The sequence below is a fragment of the Desmodus rotundus genome, chromosome 5 (assembly GCF_022682495.2).
Source record: "Desmodus rotundus isolate HL8 chromosome 5, HLdesRot8A.1, whole genome shotgun sequence".
In the NCBI taxonomy this organism is placed as follows: domain Eukaryota; kingdom Metazoa; phylum Chordata; class Mammalia; order Chiroptera; family Phyllostomidae; genus Desmodus; species Desmodus rotundus.
The window spans coordinates 33083455-33110003 of record NC_071391.1 but is presented as its reverse complement, the minus strand read 5'-3'; the positions used below and the strand labels follow the sequence as shown (position 1 = coordinate 33110003).

At 56.4% G+C, this 26549-nt stretch overlaps 1 protein-coding gene across 1 annotated transcript in view; it reads left to right on the top strand.

Annotated features, from left to right (window-relative positions):
- Positions 1-876: 876 nt before the first annotated feature.
- Positions 877-26549, top strand: part of KCNC1 (potassium voltage-gated channel subfamily C member 1) — a 43070-nt gene continuing 17397 nt past the window's right edge. Inside the window, exon 1 of the mRNA XM_024558984.3 lies at positions 877-2469. Within this exon, the coding sequence (XP_024414752.2) occupies positions 1900-2469 (570 nt within the window). The 5' untranslated portion in view covers positions 877-1899. The remainder of the gene's footprint in view (positions 2470-26549) is intronic.

Sequence of the window (26549 nt, the reverse complement as noted above, 5' to 3'; positions counted from 1 at the left end):
GCGCTAGTGTGGGAGGATCAGTGGGCGGGACCGACGTGGTAGAATGTGTGCCACTCAAGGGAGACCAGGGTCAGTCTGGAGTATGAAGGTCCCCGGGTCAGTGAGGGTGGAAAGAGGTTAATAAGCACCCAGGATTATTGGATTGTTAGTAGGGAGCTTAGAGGACGGCATGTGTGTTATTTGTATGGGGGTGGGGGGAGACTTGTTTAGCGGGTCCAAGCGAGAGGGTACCTTTGAAAGGATCATGTAGGCTCCAGATTCCATGACAAGGGTCAGTGTTAAAGGGTTGCTTGCAGTGGCCAATACTGGTCAGGCTCAAGGTGTCTCTCATAGCGGTTTCGGTTCGCTAGAGGAAGATAGTCCCTAGTTTCAAAAGAGACGGGTGTGGGCAGACGCCTTTTCACCTCGGTCTGACCCGGGGACGCTGGCCTAGACGTCTCCCGGGGCCCTCGTGCAGCGAGTGGCACTCCCCTGAGGCGGAGCGTCGGCGGGTCCCCCTGGAGATTCAGGAGCCCTGTGGGGCGGGCGCCCCCAGAGCCGGGGTTGAGGGAGGCCCGGCTCCGCGCGGGACTGGGAGGGGGCGCGGAATCAGGGCTTTTTAGGACCCAGCGCGGCACCTCCCTCCGGGGGCGAGTGCGGCTGCGCGCGCCGTGTGCCCGTGTCCGGAGAGCGGCGGGCTGGACGCGGACCGCGCGAGCGAGCAAGCTAGCAAGAGAGCAAGCCAGCCAAGCAGCAGCCCGGGCGGCAGCAGCGTCGCGGCGGCGGCGGCCGCTCCGCGCCTCGCCTCCCCGGCCTCGCCGAGCCGCGCCCCGACCCACCACCCCCGCCTCCCGGGCGGGACCACCGCAGCCCCCTCGCTTCGGCCGGCAGCGCCAACCGCCTGTCTGAAGCGGGGCGCGGAGTGCAGGGCGCAGAGGCACCGGAGCCAGTGCCCGCCGGCCCCGCAGACCGTAACCAGCCTGGAGAACCCCTGCCGGGCCCCACACAGCTCCACAACAGTCCGGGAGCTGTCCCTTCAGCACCGCAGCCGGAGCCGGAGCCCGAGTCCGAGCGCAGCCCAGCGGAACCGCAGCTTGAGCCCGAGCGCACCGAGCGCGGCGCTCCACGGCAGCCGCACCGAGCAGCGTTCCCGGCACCCCTGTCCAGGGGGCCCGCCATCTCCTTCAAGAGGCGGGGAGAAGGAGCGAGGAGGGCGGGCAGGCGGGCGGGCGCGCCCGCCGCCGGGGGGAGCAGGCAACCAGGCAAGGAAAGAGGGAGGGGGCCGGAGCCCGCCCTGCGCCCCTAGCTGCAGCCCGGCCACGCAGGGAGGAAGGCAGCGGGCATCCATCTCCCCCGCGTCGAGAGCGCGCTGCAGCGACCACCGCACAACAGAGCGCGAATTTCCTGGCCCTTTCTCCCTCCTCCCCCTTCTGGGGGCTGATCTATCTGTCCGGCCCTGGGAGCAGCTGACCTTACCTACAAAAGCTTTGTGTTGATTTCTACATTTTCCCGCTGAGATGGGGATGGGAGCCCGGTCCCCCCACCCTCTTTTCCCTCCGCCCAGGGCTCGCCGCTGAGCGCCGCCCCCCTCCCTCCCTTCTTCCTTCCCTCTCTCCCGCCCTTCTTTCCTCCTCTGCCTCCTCCGCAGCCGGACCAGCTCTCTCCTACATCTGGCGCCTAGAGACCCTTGGGATCCCGCGCACACTCCCCTGGAACACTCCCCTGGACCAGCACCCGACAGAAAGCGCCCTGAGGGGCTTGCGTTGCTCTTGGGGTTGCCAGAGCCGCGGTCCTCTGTACCCCCCGACGGCTGGGGGGAGGGGGGAGGAGGCTGCGCGCCCCCCTCCCCGGCACCAACTCCCCCTGGCGGCTGCTCCCATGGGTGTCGCTGGGCCGCGCCATGCCTAAGGGGGCGCCGCGATGGGCCAAGGGGACGAGAGCGAGCGCATCGTGATAAACGTGGGCGGCACGCGCCACCAGACGTACCGCTCGACGCTGCGCACGCTGCCGGGCACGCGGCTCGCCTGGCTGGCGGAGCCCGATGCCCACAGCCATTTCGACTATGACCCGCGTGCCGACGAGTTCTTTTTCGACCGCCACCCGGGCGTCTTTGCGCACATTTTGAACTACTACCGAACGGGCAAGCTGCACTGCCCAGCAGACGTGTGCGGGCCGCTCTACGAAGAGGAGCTGGCCTTCTGGGGCATCGACGAGACGGACGTGGAGCCCTGCTGCTGGATGACTTACCGCCAGCACCGGGACGCTGAGGAGGCGCTCGACAGCTTTGGCGGTGCGCCACTGGACAACAGCGCTGACGACGCGGACGCCGACGGTCCTGGAGACTCAGGCGACGGCGAGGACGAGCTGGAGATGACCAAGCGCCTGGCGCTCAGTGACTCCCCTGACGGTCGGCCTGGTGGCTTCTGGCGCCGCTGGCAGCCTCGCATCTGGGCGCTCTTTGAGGACCCCTACTCATCCCGCTACGCGAGGGTAAGTGACAACTTACCCATCAGAAGATGGGGGCGGGGGTGTATTCAAGAACTGGCACCTAGTGAGTCAGAACTGAAAGGGGTGCGTGTGGCATGTGTGTGTGTGTGTGTGTACACATACGTGTTCGTGCGTAAGAGAGGGGATGATTTCTTTCGAGGGTGTCTAGTTTTGTACGTATGTAAGATCTGTGTTTCCGGATTTAATATGTATGAGCAAGTATAAATGGGTGTGTTCGTGTGTATGAGTAGATTGTGTGTGCCTATTTATGTAAATGTGGCCGTGTACATTTGGGTGGGTAAGGAATGTAGTGAGAATTAGTGAGCATGGGTGTATGTTTGAATGTGCAAGAGTGCCTGTGCATCATGTTTGTGTCTCTGCAGATGTAAATTGTGCAGGTCTGATTCGCCCTTTAGATTTTGGTGTGGGGAGAGAGGCTGGGCACCCTTCTTCTCCCCAGGTCAGGGCATCTGGAGCCAGCCAGGGCCCACAGACAAGGGCTTAAGGCCTGGCTTTGCTACTTGAGGCAGACCCTTATCCCCAGGGAGCAGCATCAGGCCGTTCGGAGGCGGTGGTCAGGGGGAGTCTTTATGGCTAATGACTACAATAGCTTGGTAGGTGGCATAGGACTGGGCGGTGGGGAGGTGGGTGTGATTTCTCTGAAGCCTGCCCCTGGGAGCAGAGCCTGTTCTTCTTTCTTGTCCAATGGGCAGGGTATTGGAGGGGGCCACTGTACTTATGCCTCCGGGGCCTGTCAGGAGCAGAGAGGGGGTCGAAAGGGGGCACCTACAAAGAGAGGGTCCCTGAGAGGTGGGTGTGTCTTCTTCGTCGGCCACTCCCCTTTCCTGACAGCAGCGGTGTGTTCGTTACAGGGGAGGAAGGGCACCCTGCTGCTGACCTTGGCCCCCTGGGTGGCCTTTCTGGATCAGTTTTCTCATCTGCAAAATAGGAGAGGGAGGTCTAGTGAATTCTAAGGGTTTTTGCTACTTAACTAAGCCCAAAAGGGAGGCAGTGGTAGCAGTCACCTACTTGGGAAGAGGTACCCCTTGCCTTCACTGGCGCTGTCCTCAGGCCTGCATGGAGCCTAAGGCATGAAGGGGAGGGTCAGAGATAGGAATTTAAAGGAGAGCCCCTCCCTCATCCAACCCCCCCACCTCTGCAACCCTCTGCCTCTGCCCACCCTCCTTGCTGCTGTGTTCCACATGCCTTCCCTCCTGCCCAGTAGAACTGGGAGGGAAGGCTGGGGCAGGGCAGGGGCAGGAGTGACTGCCCAGTTGCTGAGGATCAGTGTGGGAAGGGGACTTGGGGCCACTGAGGTGCCCCACAGGCAGAAAAAAGCTGAGTTTAGGCACAGGCCTGGTAGATTTGTTACTGAGATAAAACACTCAATGTTTTAGCATCTTTTAAGGAGAGAGCAGCAGGTCAGAGTGTTATATAGTGAATCCTAGAATAGATGTGCATGGGGGGCTAGCAGGAAGAGAGCCAACCCCCTCATTTTGCCACTGAGGACCCTGCCCAAGGTCACCAGGGAGCTAGAGGCTAAGCAGGACCAGAACCAGGTCTCCTGGGACCTCGTCCTCCTCAGAGCTGGCCACCTTGGGCTCGGCTTTAGGGCTCTGACATATGTATGTCCCTGAGTTTCAGAATCGGCAGGGGTCATGTGGGGCACGTTCCAGCCCCCTGCCCTGTCCATCTCCTTGCACTGGACATTCCTAGGCGGTGCGGTGGCCGTCACCCAGTGCAGACACTTGGGCTGGCTAGTGTGGTTCGGAGACCTGTCGGTGTACACACCTCATAGAAAAGTCCTGATCCCACTGAGCGTCCACTGACGAGCAGACTCGGAGGGAAAAGCTGGGCAGTAGAGGGGGTGGGGGTGAGTTAGAAGGTGACTCCCCAAGCCTATCCGTGCTGCCTTCTTTCCCCAGGAGCCTCACAGAGTCGTTCCAACATCCTGGGGTGACAGATGAGGACACTGAGGCCCCCAGGGGAAGGGACCTGCCCAAGGGCACACAGGGACCGAGGGCAGAGCCTGGATTAGAACCCAGGCTTCCTGCCGCCCTCCGGCAGGCCTAGCTGCATTGCGCTGCCTCTCTGCGGCTCGTCTGCGCAGAGACCAGCCGGCTGCCCGCCCTCCCTCCCCCTCCATCTTTGCTCTGCCGCTGCCGCCCTCACCTCGTTCACCCCTCCCCCACGGGCCCCAGACCTCCTCAAACTGGTGGGCCGGGATTGAAATTTTATTTAGATTCTAGACCACGGTCCTCTGTGTGTGTGTGTGTGTGTGTGTGTGACATTGTATGTGTGAAAGGAAAGCCGTGTGTTTGAGAGAGTCTGTGTAAGAGACTCTTCAAGTGTGTGAGAAAGACTATGAGAATAAAACTGTGTGTGAGACTCTGGGTGTGGTGGTGGGCTGTGTGTGTGCGTGCTCGTGTGGTGAGACCGACTGTGTGAGGTTCTGTGTCTCTCTCAGAGAATTCTGTGTGAGTGTGAGAGAGACAGTCTGTGTGTGTTTGGAGAGGTGGGCTCCGTGTGTGAGAATGAGACTGGGGGGGGAGAGTGCATATATAAGAAACAGAGACTATGCGTATAAGAGAAATACTGTGTGTGCCTGTGTGTGTGTGTGTGAGAGAGAGAGAGAGAGAGATTCTTGGGAGAGGTGTGAGGGACTTGAGGTGAGTGTGAGTGCATTGGCGTGTGTGGCAAATGTGAGACTATGCGAGGCAGTGTGTGGGGTGGGGAACCCTGTGTTGCTGTGTGTGCATGCTTGTGACATGTGGCAGAAACCTTGTGTGGCCTGGGTGTGAGTGTACCTTGAGGAAGATGAAACTCCAGACCAGCTTCCTGCCTGCTGCCTCGTTCTCCTGGGACTTGTGAGCTGCCCTAGTGAGCAGCTGTGCTCCCCGTTTCCCGTCCTCCATAGAATTACTCCGCAGCCCCGGCCAGTTGTCGGTGTGTGGACCCGGCGGCAAGGCCACCTCGCCCAGGCCTTAGCGTTGGCTCTGGAAGACAGGGGCTACTTGGCTGGGGTGACAGTGCTAGCCAGGGCAGCTGGTCCCTTGGCCCTTCTCTCCTATGGTTTTCTGGGTGCCCAGGCTGGGGGGTGCGGGGTGGGGAGATGAGCTGTGACAGGATGGGCCCTGCTTGTATTCTGGGTGTGGGGTGGCGCCCCAGACACACACGACCAAAAGGACGACGGCACTGTGTGGTGAGGGCTGCGAAGGGGCTTCCTGGGGCTCTGAGGGTAAGAACTGTCCCAGGGGAGGGAATGCCAGGCCAAGCGTTGAGGGACAAGTAGGAATTAGCCAGCCAGCTTCGGGCAACAGCAGTCCTCGTGTGCAAAGCCGTAGAGGTGAGGGAGCAGGCAGGACTGTGTTGGGGCGGCCAGGGCAGCCCCGACTTGAAACCTGCCCTCCTCCCTCCCTTGGGGGCCAGTGCAGGTCTGACGCCCTTGGCTGTCGTCGGTGATTTGCATGTTGTCATTGGGAACATCTTTCTGTGTCAGGCCAATGGAGGTCCCTGTGCTAGAGTGTTTGCTCTGTGTGTGTGTGTGTGTGTGTGTGTGTGTGTGTGTGTGGTGACATCTGTCTCCCAGAGTCATTTGACCTTCCAAAATGCCCATGGAAGCTCCACCTCTATCCACCCCAACTGCCCAGCTCTCCACCTCCCCCAGGTCTTTGTCACTGTGCGTTGTCCCACCGTCCCACCTCCATAGGACCTGATGTAGTCCGACACCTTCTCAACCCCCTGGGAAGGAATTCTCCTGGCGACGGGGATGATGAGCTCACCCAGAGACTTCTGTTTCTCCCTTGGGCACCAGGGGACACAGGGCTCTTGAGCTTTGCCGTGGCATGCAGAGGGGTGGGGACGGGGCCTTCCCAGGCAGCTTGCCCCCCAGCTCAGAGCCTACTTCCCCAGGTCAGGGCCCCGGGTGCGTCACAGTGACATGTGACGGAGACCCATGAGCAGTGGTGAAGGGGCTGGGTGTGTCCCCACCCCTAGAGCTCCCTGCCACAGTGTATGCCCCATTCGTCGTCTTTCCCATGATGCTTCACAAGTGTCCTCGTGTGTTCGAGTGGTCCTTCCACCCCACCCCCAACTTCCTTCCTGGTAAAGAAAGGCATAAACCCAGCATCTCCTAGTCCGAGTCTCTCAGCCACTTCACCTCTAAAATGGGCATAAAGATAGAACCCACCCCGGAGGGCCGATGGAAAGATGAACTGAGGCAATGTGTGGAGTCACGCGTCATAGGGCCTGGCATGCAGTAAGTGCTCAATAAATGTTGGCTGCTGTTACTGCTCCTGTTGGTTGCACGATCATTTTACTCCATGACTCTGTAGACTCCATCCTTTGCCCTCTGTCTCCACGTCCACCCTCCTGCTTCAGGCAACCACTGTTTCCCTCAGGCCAGCCTCTCCAACAACTTCCTGAGTGCTCTCCCACCTCCCGTCCCTGCACCTCCAGTTCTTTCTCCACTTGAGAGGTCTCTCAACTCACAAATCTGTCAGCTCACCTCCTTGCCTGCTTAAAACCCTTTGGTGCTTCCCTGGCCCATACCTGCCAGCCTCTCCAGTCTCCTCTGGCCTGGCTCTCCTCATCCCTCACTGAGCTCCAGCCACCCTGGCTTCATTTCAGTCCCTTGCATGTGGCAGGTCTGCCCGCCTGCCTCAGGGCCTTTGCATATGCTGTTCCTTTTGGAGCACTCTCTCATCTTCACCCCCACCTCAAACCTCGGTTCCACAGTGATGCCTCCCCGGACTCCACAGGCTGGGTCAGGGTCCAGAACCACAGTCCTTCCCTTCAGAGAAGCTATCTGGTTTGTAATAAAATGGTCATTAGCAGCCTTGCTCGATTCAGGTTTGTCCGCCCTCTGACTCTAAGCTTCTTTCACATGCAGTATAATAGGAGCTACTATTATGACAGGTGAGGAAGCTGAGGCCCAGAAAGGAGTGCTTTACCCAAGGTCACACATCAGCAGGTTATTTGGGGGGCTGGTTCAGAAATGCAGTCTCTAAGCCCCTACTCAGTAGCCTGCAAACCCCCATCCACCTTAAGACACCTCAGGAAATGTTTGGAGCCTGGTGCTCTGGGGGCAGGTGTCTGCTCTCCTTAGCTCTCAGCAGGAGGTCCTGCATCTCCCGGAAGCTTTGGAGATTAGCTCGAGCCTCCCAATGAGGGAGGCAGGTTGTCTCAGTGGTGGGGGAGGGGTCTGGTGGGGCCTCATTTTAGGCCCGCAGCCTGGCCCAGAGTGCTCAGGAGCTTCCCAGACAGCTGAATATAGTGCCACGGCTATTCTGAGCAGTCCCATGACCAGTGTGTTTGCTCTGGACCAAAAGGTCAGGGCCTCAAGCCGCTGCCTCCTGTCAGCCCCCAAGGCCAGCCCGGCCAACCCCATGGCCTGAGCTTCCCTTCCCTGGGTGCAGGCTCAGAGGAAAAGGGGGGGCGTAAGGAGTTCCAGGGACTGTTGGCTGCCCAGTCCTTATTCAGTAGGGGACCACCTTCCACATACACGGGACTGTTGGAGCAGATGGGTGCTCTCAAGCCACCTCTAGCCACTGTCCCCATCTAGTGGAGGAGAAACAGGCTCAGAGAGGGAAAGACACTTGTCCAAGACCACACAGGGAATCGGCGAGACTCAAAATCATAGCCCAAGCCTCTTGGCCCAGGCTCTGGCCGTCTGCATTTCCTTTGATTCTCAGTTTTCAAAGAATACCACTCAGACCTGTGTGCTCTCTTACTACTCCCTTTACTTACCCCCCTCAAGGATGGAGAATAAGCAGTTACCTGCCCTCCCACCTGTCTTCCTCCCCCCACCCACAGGGCCCAGCACAGCTGAGAACTCCACAGGTCAGTCCACCCAGATTGGCCCAAATCCTGTTCTTGTCCCCAAGAAAGATTTCCCAGCACCCCCTTCCTTTCTTGAATCACAATGCTAATAATGGCTACTGTTTACTAAAGCACTTACTATGTGTCAGAAGTCTTAAGGCTTTGATTCACATATTCTCATTTAATTCTCCCCAAATTCCTGTGGAACTGTATTACTATTCGCATGCCAATGTCACGGGTGAGGCTGCTGAGTCTCAGAGAAGTTTAGTAACGTATCCAAGGCCACTTTGTGGAGGCAGCATTCAGACCCGAGTCTGCCTGACACTGGGCCTCTGTCCATAACGATGGCTCGTACTGCCTCCTGGTGCTCCCAGGGATGGCGGCGTCTGTGGCTTGCTGTGACCCAGGCGTGCGTGCTTACCTGGTTCCCTCCCTCCCACCAAACACGCTTGCCCATCAACTCATCGGGGAATCCTGCTCAGCCATCTCTGGCCCCCAAACAGTGGCAAGTGAGGGTTTGGCCTGGAAGGGCTAAGAGAATCTTCTGGTGGCCCCCAGGAAAAGGGTTTTCAGAAGGTGCCTCAACTGCCCCCACCTACAGACTCCGTCTGCCTGCAGGGAGATGGCAGAGAGCTGGGGAAGGATCACAGTTTCTCCTGCATGAGGCGGGGCATGGTGGGCATTCTGGCTCCTCCTCAGCTCAGCATTCGAGGCCCTCTGCTCCGGCTGCTCCCTCTGCCAGGCTCCTCCCTGGCTGCCTCATCTTCAGCCCTCATTCCAGCCTCCAAATTTTTGCTCATCTCTTCCCTTCCATCAGTATACTTTCTAGTTTCTGCAGAACACGAAAAACCAGCCCTCAAGGTCCCTAATGCTTAGCCTGGTTGCTCCGGCCCTTGACGACCCCCTTTAAGAGTGAGGGCTCTGGGCTAGGCACAGAGTCACCAGGCTTACATGATTCCAGCTGGAGGTCCACGGGTCAGCTATGGAGGCTTTGCTGGGGACAGGCAGGTCTTCAGGATTAGGAACCTGCCCTCGTACAAAGAGAGATGAAGCCACAGACAAGGCCCCGGTTGCGGGCATCATGCAACTGGGCCAGAGCGAGACCTGTAGCCAGGCCATTAAACCCACCAGGTTCCCTTGGGTAAGTTCTTCGTCCCTTCAGGCTATAATTTCTCCACCTGTAAAATACAGAGGTCATTCCAAATGCCCACCAAGTTCCTTCCCAGGCCAAACATTTCAGGAGCCGAAGAATTCTGGGCTTTAGCTTCCCAGAGGTGCTGTGGGAGCCAAGGTAGCCCTTCCCCAGCTCTCCTTCCTCATCCTTGGCCCAGCTCTTCTCTCGGGCACGAGTGCGCTCTCCTGGCAAGGGTGCTGGTACCAACTGGTAGGAGCCCAGGGCAGGGGGCTCTGCAGACGTTCCTGCTACAGTCATTCAGGCTCCCTCACCTGCTCTCACTCACCCATTCATTCATTCATTCAAGGCATAGTAATCACACTCTGCTTGGGGCTCATTCCGGTGCTGGGCCCTGTGAGCCATCGGTGGTGTGGTGAACTCACCCAGTCCTTTCGCAGGCACAGACCTGGGGGTCCCACCTCTTCAGGTTGTGCTTGCTCAGGCCTTGCGGGTGGCACCTGTTGCCCTCTTTCCCAGGCCCTCTGAGAGTTGCAGGAAGGTACACCTAGAGAGGAGATGCTGTGCCTAGCTGTAGGGGCTGGAGCGGGGTGGGGGCAGCTTCGATGGTGCAGGGGCACTGTGGAGAGGGAAGCAGTGAGCGGCTGTTGTGCTGGATGCGGCTGGGCAGGGGTGTCTGCAGCGGCTGCTACAGGGGCTGCAGGGGTGGCTGCTGGAGGACCCCCGCCCATGGCTGCCTCTCAGACTACTTGGGATGTTTCAAAAAGGTCAGGTTCCTAGGCCCTGTATAGCAACAACTCAACTCTTAGATCTTAGGGTCTCGTCAGGATGTTCCCAGTCCCAGGTGATGCTAGTGCTCAGAGAGGAAGGGTCTGCAGTGGGGGACATGATGCCCTTGCTATTTGTGTGGCCCTCTGACCAAAGCACCAACATCACCTGGGCGATTGTTAGAAGAGAAGAGTTTAGCGCCCCACCCCCCACCACCTCCTGCCAGACCTACTGATTCAGAATCTGCATTTTAACAAGAGTCCCAGATGAATCACACACACATTAGGTTCTAAGAAGTGCTGATGAGGCAACAGTTCCCAGTGGAGGGGAAGTGTCAGGACGCAGAGAGGCGTGGACGGGTGCATTCAGGGTGGCGGAGCTTCACGGGTGATTCTGAGTTCTCCTGGTGCCCAGGACGTTGGCGTCGGGGTGGTGGGCCTGGAGGTGAGGCCCAGCTCAGTCAATGGCAACTGCATCCCGTTGCTCAGACCAAAAACCTGTCACTGTCCTGGACTCCTCTTTTTCTCTCACACCCCAGCAAATCCTGTTGTCTGCACGTTGAAAACTCTTCCAGAACCCAACCATGTCTCATCACCTTCACTGCCACCTTCCTGGTTGAAGCCGCCCACGTCTTCTGTCCCCTGGATCGCTGCAAACTGTCCTCCCTGCTTCTGTCCCTGCCAGCACCTCTCCACACTGCAGTCGGGGCCATCCTGATGCAATGCTAGTTAGCCCGAGCCACCCTGCTCTGCTCACTCAGGGGAGGAGCCAAGTCCTCAGGAGGGTTATAAGGAGCCCCTCACCATGTGCACAGGAGCTCCCGCAGCCCACCTGTCCCTCAGGCCCCCTCAGGCCTCCTGTCCCACCAGCGCACTGCTTGTGCTTCTCCCTGAGGACCAGTGCTCGCCAGTCCTTCCCAGTGCCTCCTTTCCCCTCAGGATCCGCCCTCACTTCCTCCAGGTCTGTACTCAGATGCCATTGTCTCAGATTGCACCCTGCCCTTCCCTCCCCACCCCCTTCATGCTTTTCACACAGGGGAAGCTTCCTCAAGTCTGTACAGGGCCTCAGATGCCCCTTCTGTGTTCTCTTTGGTGTCCACTGCCATCTATTATACTTACTCACCTTGTTTCTCGTCTGTTTCCCCCACTAGAATGTAAGTTCCACAAGAGCAGGGACTTTTGTCTCTTTCACCCACTGTTCTGTGCTTGGAACCTAGAACAGGGTCTGGTGTGCGGTGGGTGCTGAATAAGTATTGATTGAAAGGAAGGATAAGGAGGCCACAGCTCAAGACAGGCCAGATGTTGGCACAACACCCGCGAGCCTGCTCCTGGCTGGCCCTCCATCCCACAGGTCTCCGGCCGTGACGGAGATGCAGAGACTGAGGCAGGAGGAGGGTCCCTCCTGTCATTGTCACTGCCCAGAGCCAGGGGAAGCCCTGCACATGCTGGCCCCTCCATCAGCCCAACTACTACCAGCAGCTCAGAGGATAACAAACTATTTTCTAAAACCAGGATGTGCAAACTTTTAGGATGGTGACATTGCAGGGACACTGAATTCCCAGGTCCACTTGGTCCAGCCTGATGCCCACGTCTAACTCCTTAGGACTCTGTTTCCCCTCATGGCCAGCCAGGCTTTTCCTCCTTCCCTCCAGTCTCCTTCCCCGTGCACTTCTCTGCCTTCCCTTTTCCCTCCCATTGGCCTCTTTCATCTATCAGCTGTATTGGTGGGACGTTCTCCCAGGGGTGTCCAACCCACAGCCCGTGGGCGGCATGCAGCCCAGGATGGCTATGAATGTGGCCCAACAAAAAATCGTAAATTTACTTAAAACATTTATTTTTGCTCATCAGTTTTCATTAGTGTTTGTGTATTGAATGTGTGGCCCAAGACAACTCTTCTTCCGTGTGGCCCAGAGACACCGAAAGGTTGGACACTCCTGCACCGAGGCATTAACTCCTGGCTTTCAACACAGACTCTACCCCACGAGTACTTTTTGTCCCAATCACTCTGCTTTGAACCTTGGTTAAGTCTTTAGTAGAAAGTGGGTGGCCTTCACGGCCAGCCCCCACTTCCTGGCTACCTGACCTTGGCAATACGGCCTGGAGCCTTGTTCTCTCCCAAGAACATAGCCTCTTGAGTCAGGAGGCCTGTGTTCGAATCCCAGCTCAATCACTTTCAAGCTGTGTGACCTTGGACAAGTTCCCTAACCTGTCTGTGCATCAAGAGAGGGGTATAAATAGCACCTGACTCATAAGGACGTGGTGAGGATTGAATGTGTTAAGCACTTAGCCCAGAGCCCTGAACATAATAAGTGCTTAATTACCATGGGTTCCATTATTGTCTTTTTACCAGCACTTGGCTCTAAAAGATACAAACACACCCTCACCTGTTCCCTGTCTGCTTCCTTCTCCCAGCAAGCGATTCTCCCTCAAATGCCTCTCTAGGGGTCACCTCACCTACCTTGGCCCTGAGGACTCCTCATTCTAGAGTCTGCCTCCCAGGGGCCAGATCTCAGGGGTGTCCCCCTGGGAAGCAGGCCTGGATTCTGTCTTTGTTCTGCCACAGACCTGCCATGTGTCATGGACAGGTCATGGCCCTGTCAGAGCCTCAGTCTCCCCATCTGTTGTAATGGGCTGCTCATCTGTGCTCTGCCTCCCCGCCCAGCTGTACTGGGGGAATGAGAGAGATGAATGATGGAACTTCCACCTGTGGTTGGAGAGGGAGGGAGGGCCATTGACACCAGGCAGTGGTCAGCCTGGGGACCTGAGACTCGGACAAGTATACCAGCATGGTGAGGCTGGCAGGCGGGGGGCGTGCATCACAATGCAGCATTAAAGCAGAGGACGCTCGGGCACAGGGAGCAGTGGCAGCAGGGGCCAGGCAGGCCCCAGGAGCTGCTGGAGGCCAGGGGCTAGGGCCTGGGGCTCCTCTTGGTGCCAGTGAGTAGTACCCACTCTAGGGCTGGGCTGTCCCGCCACGCCGACGCCAGGCTCAATGGGGACAAACTAATATTAGCTGGGCAGCCCCAGACAGCTGAGCTCAGGGGGCTGCAGGAGCCAGCCTCACTGAGCCCAGGCTCAGATGCTGCTTCGGCCTGGCCCATGGCAACCAAAGGAAGCTTCCTCAAGTCTGTACAGGGCCTCAGATGCCCCTTGCACCCCGGCAAGACCCAGACCCTGCTGGCCTGGCAGCTCCGATCCTGCTGCACCCTGGCTCTGGCTCCAGCCCACAATCCTCTGGCCTGCTGCCCATGGTGTTGCCCCCACTTTACCTCTTTCCTTCCCCATCCACAGTGCAGGACGGGACTTCTCTCCCTGCACCCCTACTCTGCACACAAGGGCAGCCTGTGTAGTTCCCCTGCCAGGGGCTGCTGTTAGCACTGCTCTAGAAGCAGGGGTGGTGGGGTGGAGCTGGAGAGAAGTTGGGGAGGGAGCTGGAGGTGAGTGGCCCTTCCAGACAAAGTCCTGTGGGCAGTTTCCATTCTCAGAGCCCTCCACGGCTGCTCACCTGGCTCACTCCAGGTGTGGTGAGAAGACGGTCAGCGCAGCGGCTCTGGGGCAGACTGGAGCCACACTGCCTTGGTCCAAACCTGGCTCTGCTGATTGTTAGCTGTGTGACCTCTGCGGGCTTCAGCCACCTCAGCTGTGAGGGAGGATAACAAGAGCCCCCACTTCGAGGGGCTGCCATGAGACCAAATGAAGTAAGCTCCAGAAAGCACCCAGCACGGACATGGCACCACACAGGCGTGCCAGTTGGGCCCTGCCAGCGTTCCCACTGTTTGGTGCAGGGAGGCCTCTTTCCGGGGTACTCTGCAGAGCACTCCCCCTGGGAGGTCCGGGAACATGAACCGAATGTCTACAAGGGGATTGCTGTGACTGGGAGGCTTGGTGATTCCCCAGGGAGTATCTCTACCCCTGCAGGAGTTAGAGTGGGGACGTGCGTCTCCCTTGGGCCCTGTCCTCAGGGTGGGACTGTGAACATGCCTTAGACCGCAGCCTCCCACTAGGCTAGCATCTTACCACTTAGCGGTTGTTTTATGCTCCACCTCAGGGGCTCTCTAAGCGGCTGTGAGGAACATGGTCACCTGCTGGGCCACCTGGAGCCATCAAGAGCCCTGGGCAGACGGCCGAAGGCTGGGGCTCTTGGAAGCCCACGTGGCTGTCATCTCTCTGCCGAGGGCCAGCCCTGGGCAGCACGCTTCTCCCGTGTTGCCTCGGTGCTCCTAACTGGTCCCCTGACCAGTCCACACACCTGGAGTGTGGCCCTGGTGTTTCTGGGCCTTAGTTTCTTCATCTATAAGTGTGCATGCTGATGTCCCTGGCCTCTCAGCAATGTTGGGAGAACCCACTAAGACCAGAGGCAGAAAGATAATTTGTGAGGGAGAAAAAGTGGCTTATAGCAGAGCCGTGTGTGGGAGGAGGTGACCATCTCAAGGGCAGGGGGCGTGTTGGGAGGGGACATGGTCGAGGTGAGAGCACAGGCTTTGGACTTGGCTGGGCCTGGGTTTTGGTCTCGGTGCTGCCTCAGTGTGGGCTGGGACAAGTGTCGCGTGGCTGAGCCTGTTTCTTCATGTGTGAGAGGCGGATGAGTCTCAGAGGGGCATGGCCCCCGCACGGTGCCTGGCACACAGGAGGCACTGACTGGAGGTTAGCTCCGGCTACCTGAGGCACCATCGCCACCCTGGTCCTGGGTTCAGATTCCCCTCCGGGTGTTGGTGTAACAAGGCCCCGCTGAGCCGCAGATACTGGGAGGCTGCCATGGAAGCCTCGTGTGATGGCCCAACAGCCTCGGGCATGAACCACTGTCACCAATGATATATTTAGCGGCACAAAGGTCAGAAATGCCAGAAGCTGGCTTCCTTCTAGGCAGCAGGAATCGTGTCTCCTGAGGCCTGGCTGTCACCAAGCAGATGTTTTTTTTCCTGTCTGGCAGTCGGGATCTGGGTAAAAGCCTCGGAGTAAGGAATCACTGTGGTTTGCACTGGCTTGCTGAGACTTTCCATGGCCTTTCTCACACCCTGTTGTGCCGCCCTTGGAACTACACCAGTCCTGTCTCTCCAGATCACCCGCCCTTGGCCTCCAGGCACGTCAACCATGCCCCCAGCGTGCGCCAGCTCCCCTGCCTCCTGCTCTTGCTTAGTCTCTTCCCTCCACCAAGAATGCTCTTTCTTCCATCTCTGTGTGTCTGAAACGGAACCACCCTTCAATGCCAGCTTGATGGCCCTTCTATCTGGAGCCTTTCCTGATCCCCCTCCTGAAGAGACTGCTCTCCCTGGAACTCTTCCTGCCCTTGATCCAGCTGACCTATTGCAGAGGTTACACGTCTCCCTGACTCAGCTGCAGCCTCTTAGAGGTCAAGGACCAACTTCAGCAATGCTAGTGCACACCTGGTACGTAACATGGAACCAATCAATCTTTGCTGAAGCAACATACGTCCCAACAGCCCTGCAAGGTAGGATTCAATATTGTCCCCATTTTATTGATGAAGGAAAAAATGGTCCGGAGAGATTAAATATATGTACACAAGACCACACAGTTAGTAATTGGTGGAAGGTCTTCTTGGGGGAATTAAGAGAGTAAACTAGCGGTGCCAGCGTTCCTTCATGCCCTGTTGTGCGATGGTTCTCTGGTCAAGAATGAGGGGGAGAGATGGACAATGGACAAGTGGCTGCAAGAGTGAATATAAAGATGGGTAAGTGGGTGGGTATGGATGAATGGATGGAGGGAAGGATGTATATGAGTAGATACATATCTACCCCTGCTGGGTGGGAGGCTTAGTGGTGAATCAACACGTGGATGAATATGAGGATGGATGGATAATACCTAGTCTCTTGGCTTCAAGGCAGGAGAGGAAGTCCCACCTCTCATTAAGTGAAAACATCCTAGAGAATGGGACGTGGAAGCTGAGGACTTTAGGGTAGAAGGCAGGGTGGAGCAACCCAGCGCATGTGCAAAGAAAGTGGGTTTGCCAGATATAGGCAGGGGATGGTTTGTGGAGTGAGGAAGCTGGGGACAGGGACTGGCCCAGGGGACTGGTCCATTCTAAAAGGTTAGAAGCTCTGATGGGTCAGAACCAGGACAGGATGGAAAGAAGTGGCAGGCAGTACCATGTGACAAGGGAGGCTTTAGGGCCCAGGGTTTTCCAGACTCCTTGAAGCCATGGGAGGATGGACAGTGAGTGGGGGATTGGCCTCTGAACCCCAGGACACGCTGAACAAGCCTGAGGAGCATGCCTTCCCAAGGCCCTGGATGATCCTGGCTCGGGTACACAGAGATCCACCAACTTCCCACTGCTTTTCGCCATCAATCCCCAGGTTCTAGATATGAGCCCCAAGGCTTTCATTCTAATGGCCTAGCAAGGGCCAATAAAGGGGCCACAAACTTAGGTGGCCAGTCACTGAGCTTGGCAGGGCCAGGAGGTTTAGATGCTGCTAACTTAGAGCAGACCCTTCCAGCTGGAGCCGAGGATCTCCATCTGCACAAGGCACAGTGCTGCAAGCGTCTGTGCTCACAGACACAAAGCCCCGCTCCAGCATTCCCTGCATGAGGCTGCACCCCCGACACACGTACACTGGCCCCAGCAATCTCCCAGGGAAACCAGGTCCCAATGAGAGCCTGGTGTGCTGCTAACTGCTCATTACAGTCATGTCTGCAGCTAAGTATAGCTCCAGCACACACAAGACCAAGACAACAAGGGAAAGTCTTTCCATAAAAAAGCTCCACACGCAAGCACACAAACAGCCACACACCCATGCTCCGCACACTTGTGCATACCAATGGCCTCAGACACTCATGGACCCATCCTTGCACCAACACAAAGTTTCGCTCACTCACTCAGACATCCATTCTATGAAGGTTTGTTGAGGGAGTAGGAGAGTGGTTAAGAGCCTGTGTTCTGGAGTCAGACAAAGCTGGATTCCAAATTCTAACTCTCTCACCTCCCAGGTGTGTTACGATCATGGGCAACTTAACCTTTCCAAGCCTCAGTTTCCTTCTTTGTAAAATTGGGATGGTAACCACAGCACGGACCTCAGAGATGGTGTATGGGTAAGGAGATGGGCATATGGGGGTGCTCAGGAACAGGTCAAGCTCAGGATAAGTGACAGCACACAGTAGGTGTCTTTACCCTCATGGTTAATAACCTACTATGTGCCTAGCTCTGTGATGGGAGCTTTATTGAAAGCTTTATTTGTGCAGGTGGTTGTGAAAAGCAGTACCTGGTGCATAATTGGCACCAGGTAAATACTCAGTGGTTGAATCAACGAACAACTGAGGGAGAGCTGCAGCAGTGGGCGGCCAGCTGTCCTTGGGGCTTTCTTCCTCGGGAGGAGTCCGCCCGCACTTGTCTCTGGTCCAGGCTGTCTCTGGTAGGATCTAGATGTTCTCGTGGGTAACACAGGAACCCTAGAGATAGAGCTGGAGCTTGAGGGGGCCCAGGCCACCCCTCATTTTGCAATGGGGAAATGCAGCCCAGTGGGAGCAGGGAGTTCTGGGCTGGCACTAGGCAGGGCTCCATCTGCCCAGTCTGGGTAGGGGACAGGCTGCAGAATTCAAAGGTGCTGTCACTGTTCCCAACCTTTGAATAGGCCAGCCGCTAAACTGGCTGGGCCATCTCCACCCATTGCACCTCCTCAAAAAGAAAGTGACATTTCCTGGTGCTTTTTTAAGCCTGACTGGCTGGGCCGGCCTGGGTGTAGAGTGGGGCGGGGGCAGGTGGTGCTGGAAGTCACACAGCCCAAGTCTCTCCTCACCTTGAGTGATCTCAAGACGCTGGGAATAGACATGGTCTCATCTCCTTACCATGTTTCCCAGATAACAGTTCTGATGCCCAGATTCCAGATTCCACAGTCCAGTGCCCACTTGTAGGTATCAAATTCCACGTTCCCATGCCAAGCTCTGCACATCCCCCCTGCCCGGCCCCAGGCAGTACTTGGGGTGTTGAACTTCATAACCAGCGCCGTTAGCTGGCAGCCTGCTGAGGGGGAAGGATATGTCTGTCCCTCTCGGAACAGGACCCTTCATTCCGGTGGCCCGTCTCCTCAGGCATTCATGCCCATGGCTGGCGGGAACTCAGGTCTTTGTTTACAGAGTGTCCCCGTTGCCAACAGGTACGCGTGAGTGTGCCCACTGCCTGTGCATCCATGAGTCTGCCGTCAGTGGGTGTGCCCATCGCCAGTGTGGACATGGGTCTGCTGTCAGTCACTGTGCCTATTGCCAGGGCAACTAACACTCTGTGGAGACTGAGTTGATGAGAACATAGCTGAGTGATTCTGAGTGCATCTGGGGCCAGTTTAGTCATAGGCTCGTGGGGAGAGGTTGTCCTTTCCCAGTGTCGATGGAGATCTGATGGAAGCATGTTCAGGGCCAGTGTAGATGCAAGTCTGAGACCAGTGACTGTGTGCATTGCCAGCGTAGACGCAGAGACAGCGTCGGTGAATCGGCAACTATGCACACTGCCCGTGCAGGCCAGGGGAAGTGGGCGCCAGAGGAGGGGTTCACTTCCTGAGAAGGCTGAAGGGAGTAAACTTGCTATACCCATTGTGTAGATAGAAGGCTTGAGGCCAGCAGACACAGAATATGTATCCACCACCTTCCCACAGATGGGACGCTGTGCTCTTGCTTAGCTGTGCCTCTGGCTCTGGAGGAAGGGACTCCCTTCCCCCACTAGTGTTCGGTGTGCGGCCAGGCCTGGTGGCAGGGCCGACCCCAGCCCTCAGATCCAGCCCCCTCATGGGCAAGAAATATGGAAACTCAGTAAATTAGATGGTGTAAGGTGCCCACACTCATCCAATTGGACACTTAGAACGGGTGAACTTTAGTGAATGTTTATTATACCTCAGTAAAGCTGGGGGAAAGTTTCTGTTCAAAGATGGTACACACAGTGGGGGGGGGGGGGTGTAGAGTAAGGAAAACCAGATTGGTCAAGTGTGCTGGTTGAGATTTTAAATGGAGTGGCCAGAGTAGGCCGGCACTTCCGTGAGAAGGCGAGGGAATGATTCATGAGAATACCCGAGGGAATGCCTCTGGGCAGAGGGAACAGCCAGTGTGAGGGCCCTAGGGCAGGCATTTGTCTGGCAAGTTTAAGGAACGTCTTTGAGGAGGAGGGTGTGGCTGGAACAAACGAAGGGGACAGTGGCAGGAGAGGAGCTTGGAGGGACAGTGGAGGACCAGCTCATGTGGGGACCTACAGGGCATGGTGAAGACCTTGGCTTTTCCCTCTGAGAGACATGGGGAGCCTGGGCAGGGTTTGGGCAGAGAAATGACACAGATTTACAGTTAGAAAGGATTACCTGGCTGCTGTGTTAAAAACCAGGAATATTGGAAGCTGAGAGACCAGTTAAGAGGCACTCACCTTAATCTAGGGGCAGATGGTGACGGCTGGGACAGGGTGGTAATGGTGGCGGCGGGAATGGTCAGATTCTGCATTTATGTCAAGCTGGCTAACAGGATTTCCGTATAAATTAAATGTGAGGTGTGACAGGAGAGAGGTGTCAGGATGAGTCCACAGCGTTTATTAAGGATGGAGTCACTATTTCATGAGACGGAGAAGGCAGCAGGCGGTGGGGGCGGCACAGGAGTTCAGTTGACATGTCAGGTTGGGGACAAAGCTATTAGACCTCCACCTAGAGATGCTAAGGACCTGGCTGCTGCCTTGCCTGCTGTGGCTCAGTGGATGGAGTGCTGACCTGAGAACCAAAGGGTGTCTGGTTCGATTCCCAGTCAGGGCACATTCCTGGATTGCAGGCCAGATCCCCAGTAGGGGGCGCATGAGAAGCAACCACACATCGATGTTTCTCTCTTTTTCTCCCTTCCCTTCTCTCTAAAAATAAAAAAAATATTTTAAAAATAAACAAAACAAAACAACAAAAAAGGACCTGGGTGCTGAAGTCCTGAATTCAGGAGAAGGGCTCAGCTGCAGAAGACATGTGGGAGTGTGCTGTTAGTGGGATTTGAGTGGGAGATGGCATTCCAGCCTTGAAACTGGGTGAATCGCTAAAGTGAATGAGTGTAGAAGAGAAGAGGACCAAGGACTGTGCTCTGGAGCACCCCGATGGCTAAAGGCTGGGCGGAGAAGTTGGCAAAGAACATCGAGAGGAACAGCCAGTGTAATGGGAAGAAAATCAAGAGACTGTGGGGCCCTGGGAAGTGTGACAAAAAGGAGGGGGTGACCAGCTGTCTCAGATGCTGCTGATGGTCAAGAGACATGAGGACTGGGAATCGTTCCTGTCCTTTCTGCCTAGATCGCTCTTCCTTGTAGCCTGTATTTTCCTAGTTGATTCTTACCCATCCTTTCGACCTCTCCATTTGTCACTTCCTCCTGGGGCTACTCTAAACCCAAGGCTTGTTAAAGACCCACCAAATGCGTCATGCATTCTCGAAGCCCTGGTCTCAGATAGGTACAGATTTACTTGCATGGTTATTTGATAAATATCAGTCTCCTCTGCCAGGTGGCTGTTTTGCTCACTCTCTACTCAGAGCTGCATAGGCTTGGGTGAAGAGTAAATCTTTGTCAGAGAGACAGCAGGCGAGCAGTCAGCTGCAGTCCTACCCGGGCTGTGCCCACCGCCCTCCTTGAGCTGTCTCTCTTGGGGGTCATCTATTCCTTTCCCCTGAATGTGTACACAGTATATCTATACACACGCACACCCTACTGGGAGTCAGGACCCGACGCAAAAACACAAGTGGGCGCTGGGGGATATCTCCCAGTGGATTTCTAGTGGGCACACCATGAAGTTTGGAGTCTCAGTTTCCTCACCTGCCAAATGGGGACAATCAAGACGGTCCTGCTGGTGGCCCAGCTAGTGTCTGTGTGTGTGTGTGTTACTTGCATAGGATTTAAAACGTGTAGATGTAACCACAGACAGCAGTACCCAGGGTCATCATCATGGGAAGACTACCATCTTCCTCCCAGGTCTCCCTGGGCAGGTGTGAAAGAGATTTGCAGACGGAAGCCCTGGAGCACGGTGGTCTGAGAGAGTAGCCTGCTTTCAAATGCTGCCTCTTGCTCCTGAGCTATGTAGGCTTTTGAGATTTTCGCACTTCTTGATCGCTCTGAACCTCAGTTTTCTTTGCAAGATGGAGGTCATGCCAGCTTCCTTAGGGAGGTTTCTAAAGATGAGTGAGATCATGTTTGTAATGGTGGTCACTGTTACTCGACAGCAGAGGACAGTGAGGCTCAGCAAAACTGAATACTCCTGCCACCCAGGGGATTGCGAGGATCGCAAAGGGTAAAGCACGCAGTCCATTTAGCCATGCCCGGTGAGAGCTCAAGAAAAGCAGGCTCTGAACCAGGCCAGAGGAGCTGGCCCAAGACAGGAGGTATGATGGAAGCTGGAGGAGGCCTGGCCTGCAGGAGGCCCACCTGCAGGGGTGAGCAGGGAAGAAGAGAAGAAGCAGTGTGTTCTTGTGACTCCAGAGGGCAGAACCAGGATCACTGGGAGATAGGGGCAGGGAGGGTGACTGCAGGAAGAAACCCAAGCATGTCTCCAGAGCTGTCCAAAGACAGAATGAGTGGCTTCGGAAGCTCTCTGTCACTGGTGGCCACCAACAGAGACATCCGTCTCAGGGTTACCCTGGGGGATCATTCATTGATCTGCCCCCAGGAAAGCCTGCATACCCTGTGCGGGATGCCTCCTACTCACTTCCTGACCTGGGAACCTCAGCTCCGTATTTCTCGCTCCAAACTGGCACAGAAAGTTTTAAGGCACATGACACACAGCTATAACAGAACCTTTGGATGCAAGTCTGAGAGAGTAAACCCTTGGAAGTAAAGAAGAAAAGAAAAAAGTATAAGAGTATAATGAAGAGAAGAAATAGCAACACCCTACACCCAGGTAAAGGATTAGCCCAGAATTGAGCACCCAATTCAGCTGAGCTCCCTGGCGGTCAGAGCAAAAGAGGGGGAATGCAGAGGTCCCCAGAACCTATCAGACAAGCACACCGGGAGGCACACACAATTCTAAGCCTTCAACTGGAAGAGCGGTGTCCCGTGTGTAACATGAGTGTTTCTCCAAGTTTAGTGTTAACGGGAGACGGTGTTCACAGTCTGGACTCCAGGAGGGAGCGGGTGCTGGTGCCTGATGGGACCTTCCTGGCCCAGGGGACTGTAGGGACACTCTGGGACAGCACAACCCCACACCCCTAAGGCGACCTGGTTGTGCCGTCCTCCCTGAGGCTAAGGTTGAAACCCAGCTGGAGCGGCCAGGTCCAGCTCCCAGGGCACAGCCAGGCCTATCCTGCCGGGATGGCCTGCGCTGCGGGAGGCCTCAGGGGCAGGGCTTCCGGGCAGGGCCGGGCCGTTGAGGGCCTCTGGGACCTTGGGCAAGATTCTTCACCTCCCCGAACCTCAGACTGGCGTCTGAAAAGCAATGGCAATAATAGAACTTACCTCACTGGGCTGCCCTGCAGTTTAAATGCGACGGACGCGTGGAGAGCACAGGATGCAGGGCCTGCTCGAGACCAGGCAGCTGCTGGCGTTAATCCTCTGTCTTGTTACCAGTTAGGCTGGAAAGCCGGGAGCTCTGGCTCGCACCCCGCTCCCTCACTGTGTGACCTTGGGTGTCCTTTCCTACCCAGCCTCGTTCCTCCTGGCCCCAAGGCAGGGGCTCCCATGGGAAACCCTGCGGAAGTGGGAATGAGAAGTCGTCCCGTCACCCTGAGGAGAGTGTCCCTCACAGCTGGAAGCTGCAGTGCTGGGTCTTAGACATGGCCTTGCCCAGGGCTGCGGCACCAGGACTCAGGCTCTGAGGACCATGCCATTGGCTCTCACAAGGCAGCATTTGCTCCTGGTCTGTTGTTAGCAAGTGGTGGAAGGAGCAGGATAGGTTAGAGGGGAAAAAACGGAAATGAAACACATTTCTCCCTTCAGCTGTTGCTGCTGCTCCTTGCACTCCCCAGCCCCACAATTTCGGGGAAAAAAACAAAAATGCTGTGTTTGGACTTCTGTAGAGGGAAGCCTTGGCCCAACTCCTGGAATACCAGCCTACAAAGGAACTGGCAGTCTTGGGGTTTCTCCCTGCCCCAGAATTCTGCCCTAGATCTGGAGAAGCCTTAGACATTCCACTTTTTCCTCCAGGCCTCTCAATAGTGTCTTCCTTCCTGGAGTTTGTTACTATTATTGTCCACATTTTAAGCATGAAGGGACTGAGTCTCTGAGGTATTACTTTCCTGCAGCCATAAGCCAGTGGCAGAGCTGGGATGTGAACCCAGTTCTCTAAGGCTAAGTCCAGGACTCTTCCCCTTCCACTATGCTGCCTTCTCCCCAACCCCTAATGTCTCAGGCTGAGGTTCATTGTACATCAGAGCTGCCTGGCACTGGGTCTCATCTGCCCTCCTGGATCCCAATGCCAGGATGGGGCTGGCAGCATTTGAGCCACTGGGGGTGCAAATTAAAGGTAAATTCTGGTCCCACCCACCACTACCAAACCCCAGTTTCTGGGTGTGGGACTGAGGAATCTGCATTAGTATCTCCACCCAGTCGCTCTCTCCCAGCACCCTCCACAAAAGCCTCTGTCTGCTCCTGCCCCCTTCATGCTCTACCACACTCCTCCAGGAAGGGCTTCTTGCTTCCTGCTTTCCCTTCCACCCTTCCTGGGGCCTTGGCCCTCACCAAGGTCTTTTTGTTGCTAAATTCAGAGACTTCTCTTTGACCTTACCCCATTGGGTCTCCCAGAGGCTGTCCCTCAGGAAACACCCCTCCCTTTGCCCTCAGGGACCAGGGCTGGCCTCAGGGGGCAGACTGGTCCCTGTGCTGCTCAGCCAGGCCCACCCAGGAGCCCACGGGGCTCAGGCTCACTCATGCCACACGGGCTGAGCAGGGGTGGGAGGGGTGCTCCGAAGGACAGTCATACTGTTCTGTGATGTGGGGCACACCTGCGCCCCTGTCCCAGGTGCCTCCCAGCTCAGCAGTTCCCATTCCATGACTGTAAGATTCTCAGCTTTTCTACTTCTGACACTCGGATACCAAGAACTCCATTTTGATGGGAAGGGCCAGGGTGGGAGGTCTGTGTGGGGACTGAAACAGCGTGTTTGAATACCGCCTTCTTGCGTTCTATGTGTCATCGCATTTGGTCATCAGGGCCACCCGAGGGGCAGGGCATCTTATCCCACCTCCTCCCTATCCAGGAATGAAGGCTCAGAAAGGGACAGTGACTTGTCCAAGGTCACTAACTGAGCCAGGCCCAAAACTCAGGTTGGCCTGGCCTCAAGGCCCTGCCATTTCCCGCTCCAGCTGCTGCCTCCTCTGACAAGAGGGACTCGGCTGCTTTTGACCTGGGATCTAGGAGGTGGGCGGGACCTGGGGAGCAGAGAGGCCAGGAGGGTGTTCTAAGCAAAGGCTCAGAGGCCACGAGGATGAAGGCCCCACACAGGAGGCCAGCACTGATGTTTCAGGAGAACGTGGCTCTCGTCTCTGCCCCACCTGAGCACTCCGTGGCCTGGGGCAGGTCCCCTCCCTCACCATGACTCCCCTTCTCCATTTCTGTCACAAGGGGTAGCTTTTGGACCAGAAACCTCTGAGGGCCTTTTCTCTGTGTGTGTGTGTGTGTGTGTGTGTGTGTTAGGTTTCTAAGGACCACGTGTTCACAAGACAAGTTACCACCGACTTAAGACAAGCCATGAGTTAAATAACAGCGTGCTGGGGAAATGGGAAGAAATACTATTTTAAGGATGTGTACATTTTATGACATATTTTCATTTCCAACATGTGAAAAAATGTGTATCTTGGAATGAAAAAGCACCATGGGAACTTCTGCCACCTTCAAAGTTGCCAGCGGCAGGGCAGCCCTTTCTGGGTAGGACTGAGGTCTAGGGTCCTGAGAATGAATTCACGAATTCAGTCAAGCGGGTTCTTATCTCTTGGGGAGTCTGTGCTCCCTGAGACCCGGGAACTGCCTTTTCTGGCCTTGGGTCCCCCACGGCCCACACTGGAGCCCAGGACTGAGAGGGTCGGTGTGGTGGCACAAGGCGATTCTGGTCTGAGTGCAGTCTGCCTCCCTGTGGCTTTCCCCTGGGCTGGCTCAGTGGCCTTTTCTCCACTCCCACCCTGTCTGTCCTCTCTCTCTCAGTCAGGGATGGTCCCCGGAGGAGGCGCACACGCCCAGGCTCCTGTGTGAGTGATCGTGTCTGGCATGGAAAAGGGCGGGGGCCCTGGGCTGGGTCTCAGCTCAGAAAGCACATGGCCAGTGTGCCTGGCCAGACCCTGAGTCCTCCAGGAGCGGGCCCATACATGTGCATGTGTGTGCACACACACCCATACATGTCCTCATACACGTACCTCATACCCATGCATGCCCTCACACATGCCATACCCATACATGTCCCAATAAACACACACACACACACACACATTTCTACAACCTGCATGAAAAACCTCCAGTACACACAGTGACCATTTACACAGCCTTGTACACATGCCTGGAGTCAGGTCACAAGCAGGTGACATACTTTCACCACGTGCCCACCTACTCCACGTTTACACACTGCCTCCCCCTTCCCACCAGCACTCTCCCCAGCGCAGACTTTCCCAAACAGGCGCCCACACAGCCATGTTCCCTGCACACACTCACACCCTCCAGCTCCCGCCCTGCATGCAGCACCATGGGGAGCCCTCCACCCACTGCTCCCTAGGCTGGGTGCCAAGAAGGGAGGATTCGTGAGAAGGGGCTGGGGCCAGGGCCTGGACGCCTGGATGGAGCGCTCAGGAAGGACGCAGCCAGGCCTCTTGGAACTGACGGTGGAGGCATCTATTGATAGACCAAGAAAGGGGCCGGACCCCAAAGGGTCCTTTCGCCCTCTCCCCTCCTCGAAGCCCTCAGCCAGCCCCAAACGTGTGGGCATGCCCAGCCCAAGGAACGGCAGGCGAGCCTAATTCAGTTTCCAAACTCTATTCAACTGACAATTTATTTAGGCCAGTCGGCCGTCCCGCCTGCTCTGCATCACTGACTCCGCATGGATTGACTCAAACGCCGCACACCCCCACTGGGCAGATTTAATTAGACGGAAAAACTGACCTGAAGCCTCTGGGGGCCTGGGGCCTGGACGCCAGCCAAGGCTCCCCTGATTAGCCCCACCACTTGAAACCTTGCCGAGTCTCAGAATCCTCACTCAGAAGGGACCAAGTCCAAACCTCACCTTGCCAATGATGACACTGAGGCCCAGAGAGGGGCAGTAACTTGCCAAAGTCACACAGTGAGAGCTTGGCCAGACCAGGGTGTCGGTCCGTGCCCCATGTCACGACCATCGTCTTGATCCTGGAACACCAAATTGTGAGAACACAGGTCCCCACGGCAAAGCCCTGAATGGTTCTGAAAAGCAAGTACAATTTTCTAAAGATGACTACGGCATAAATAATTTAGAAATGAAAATCA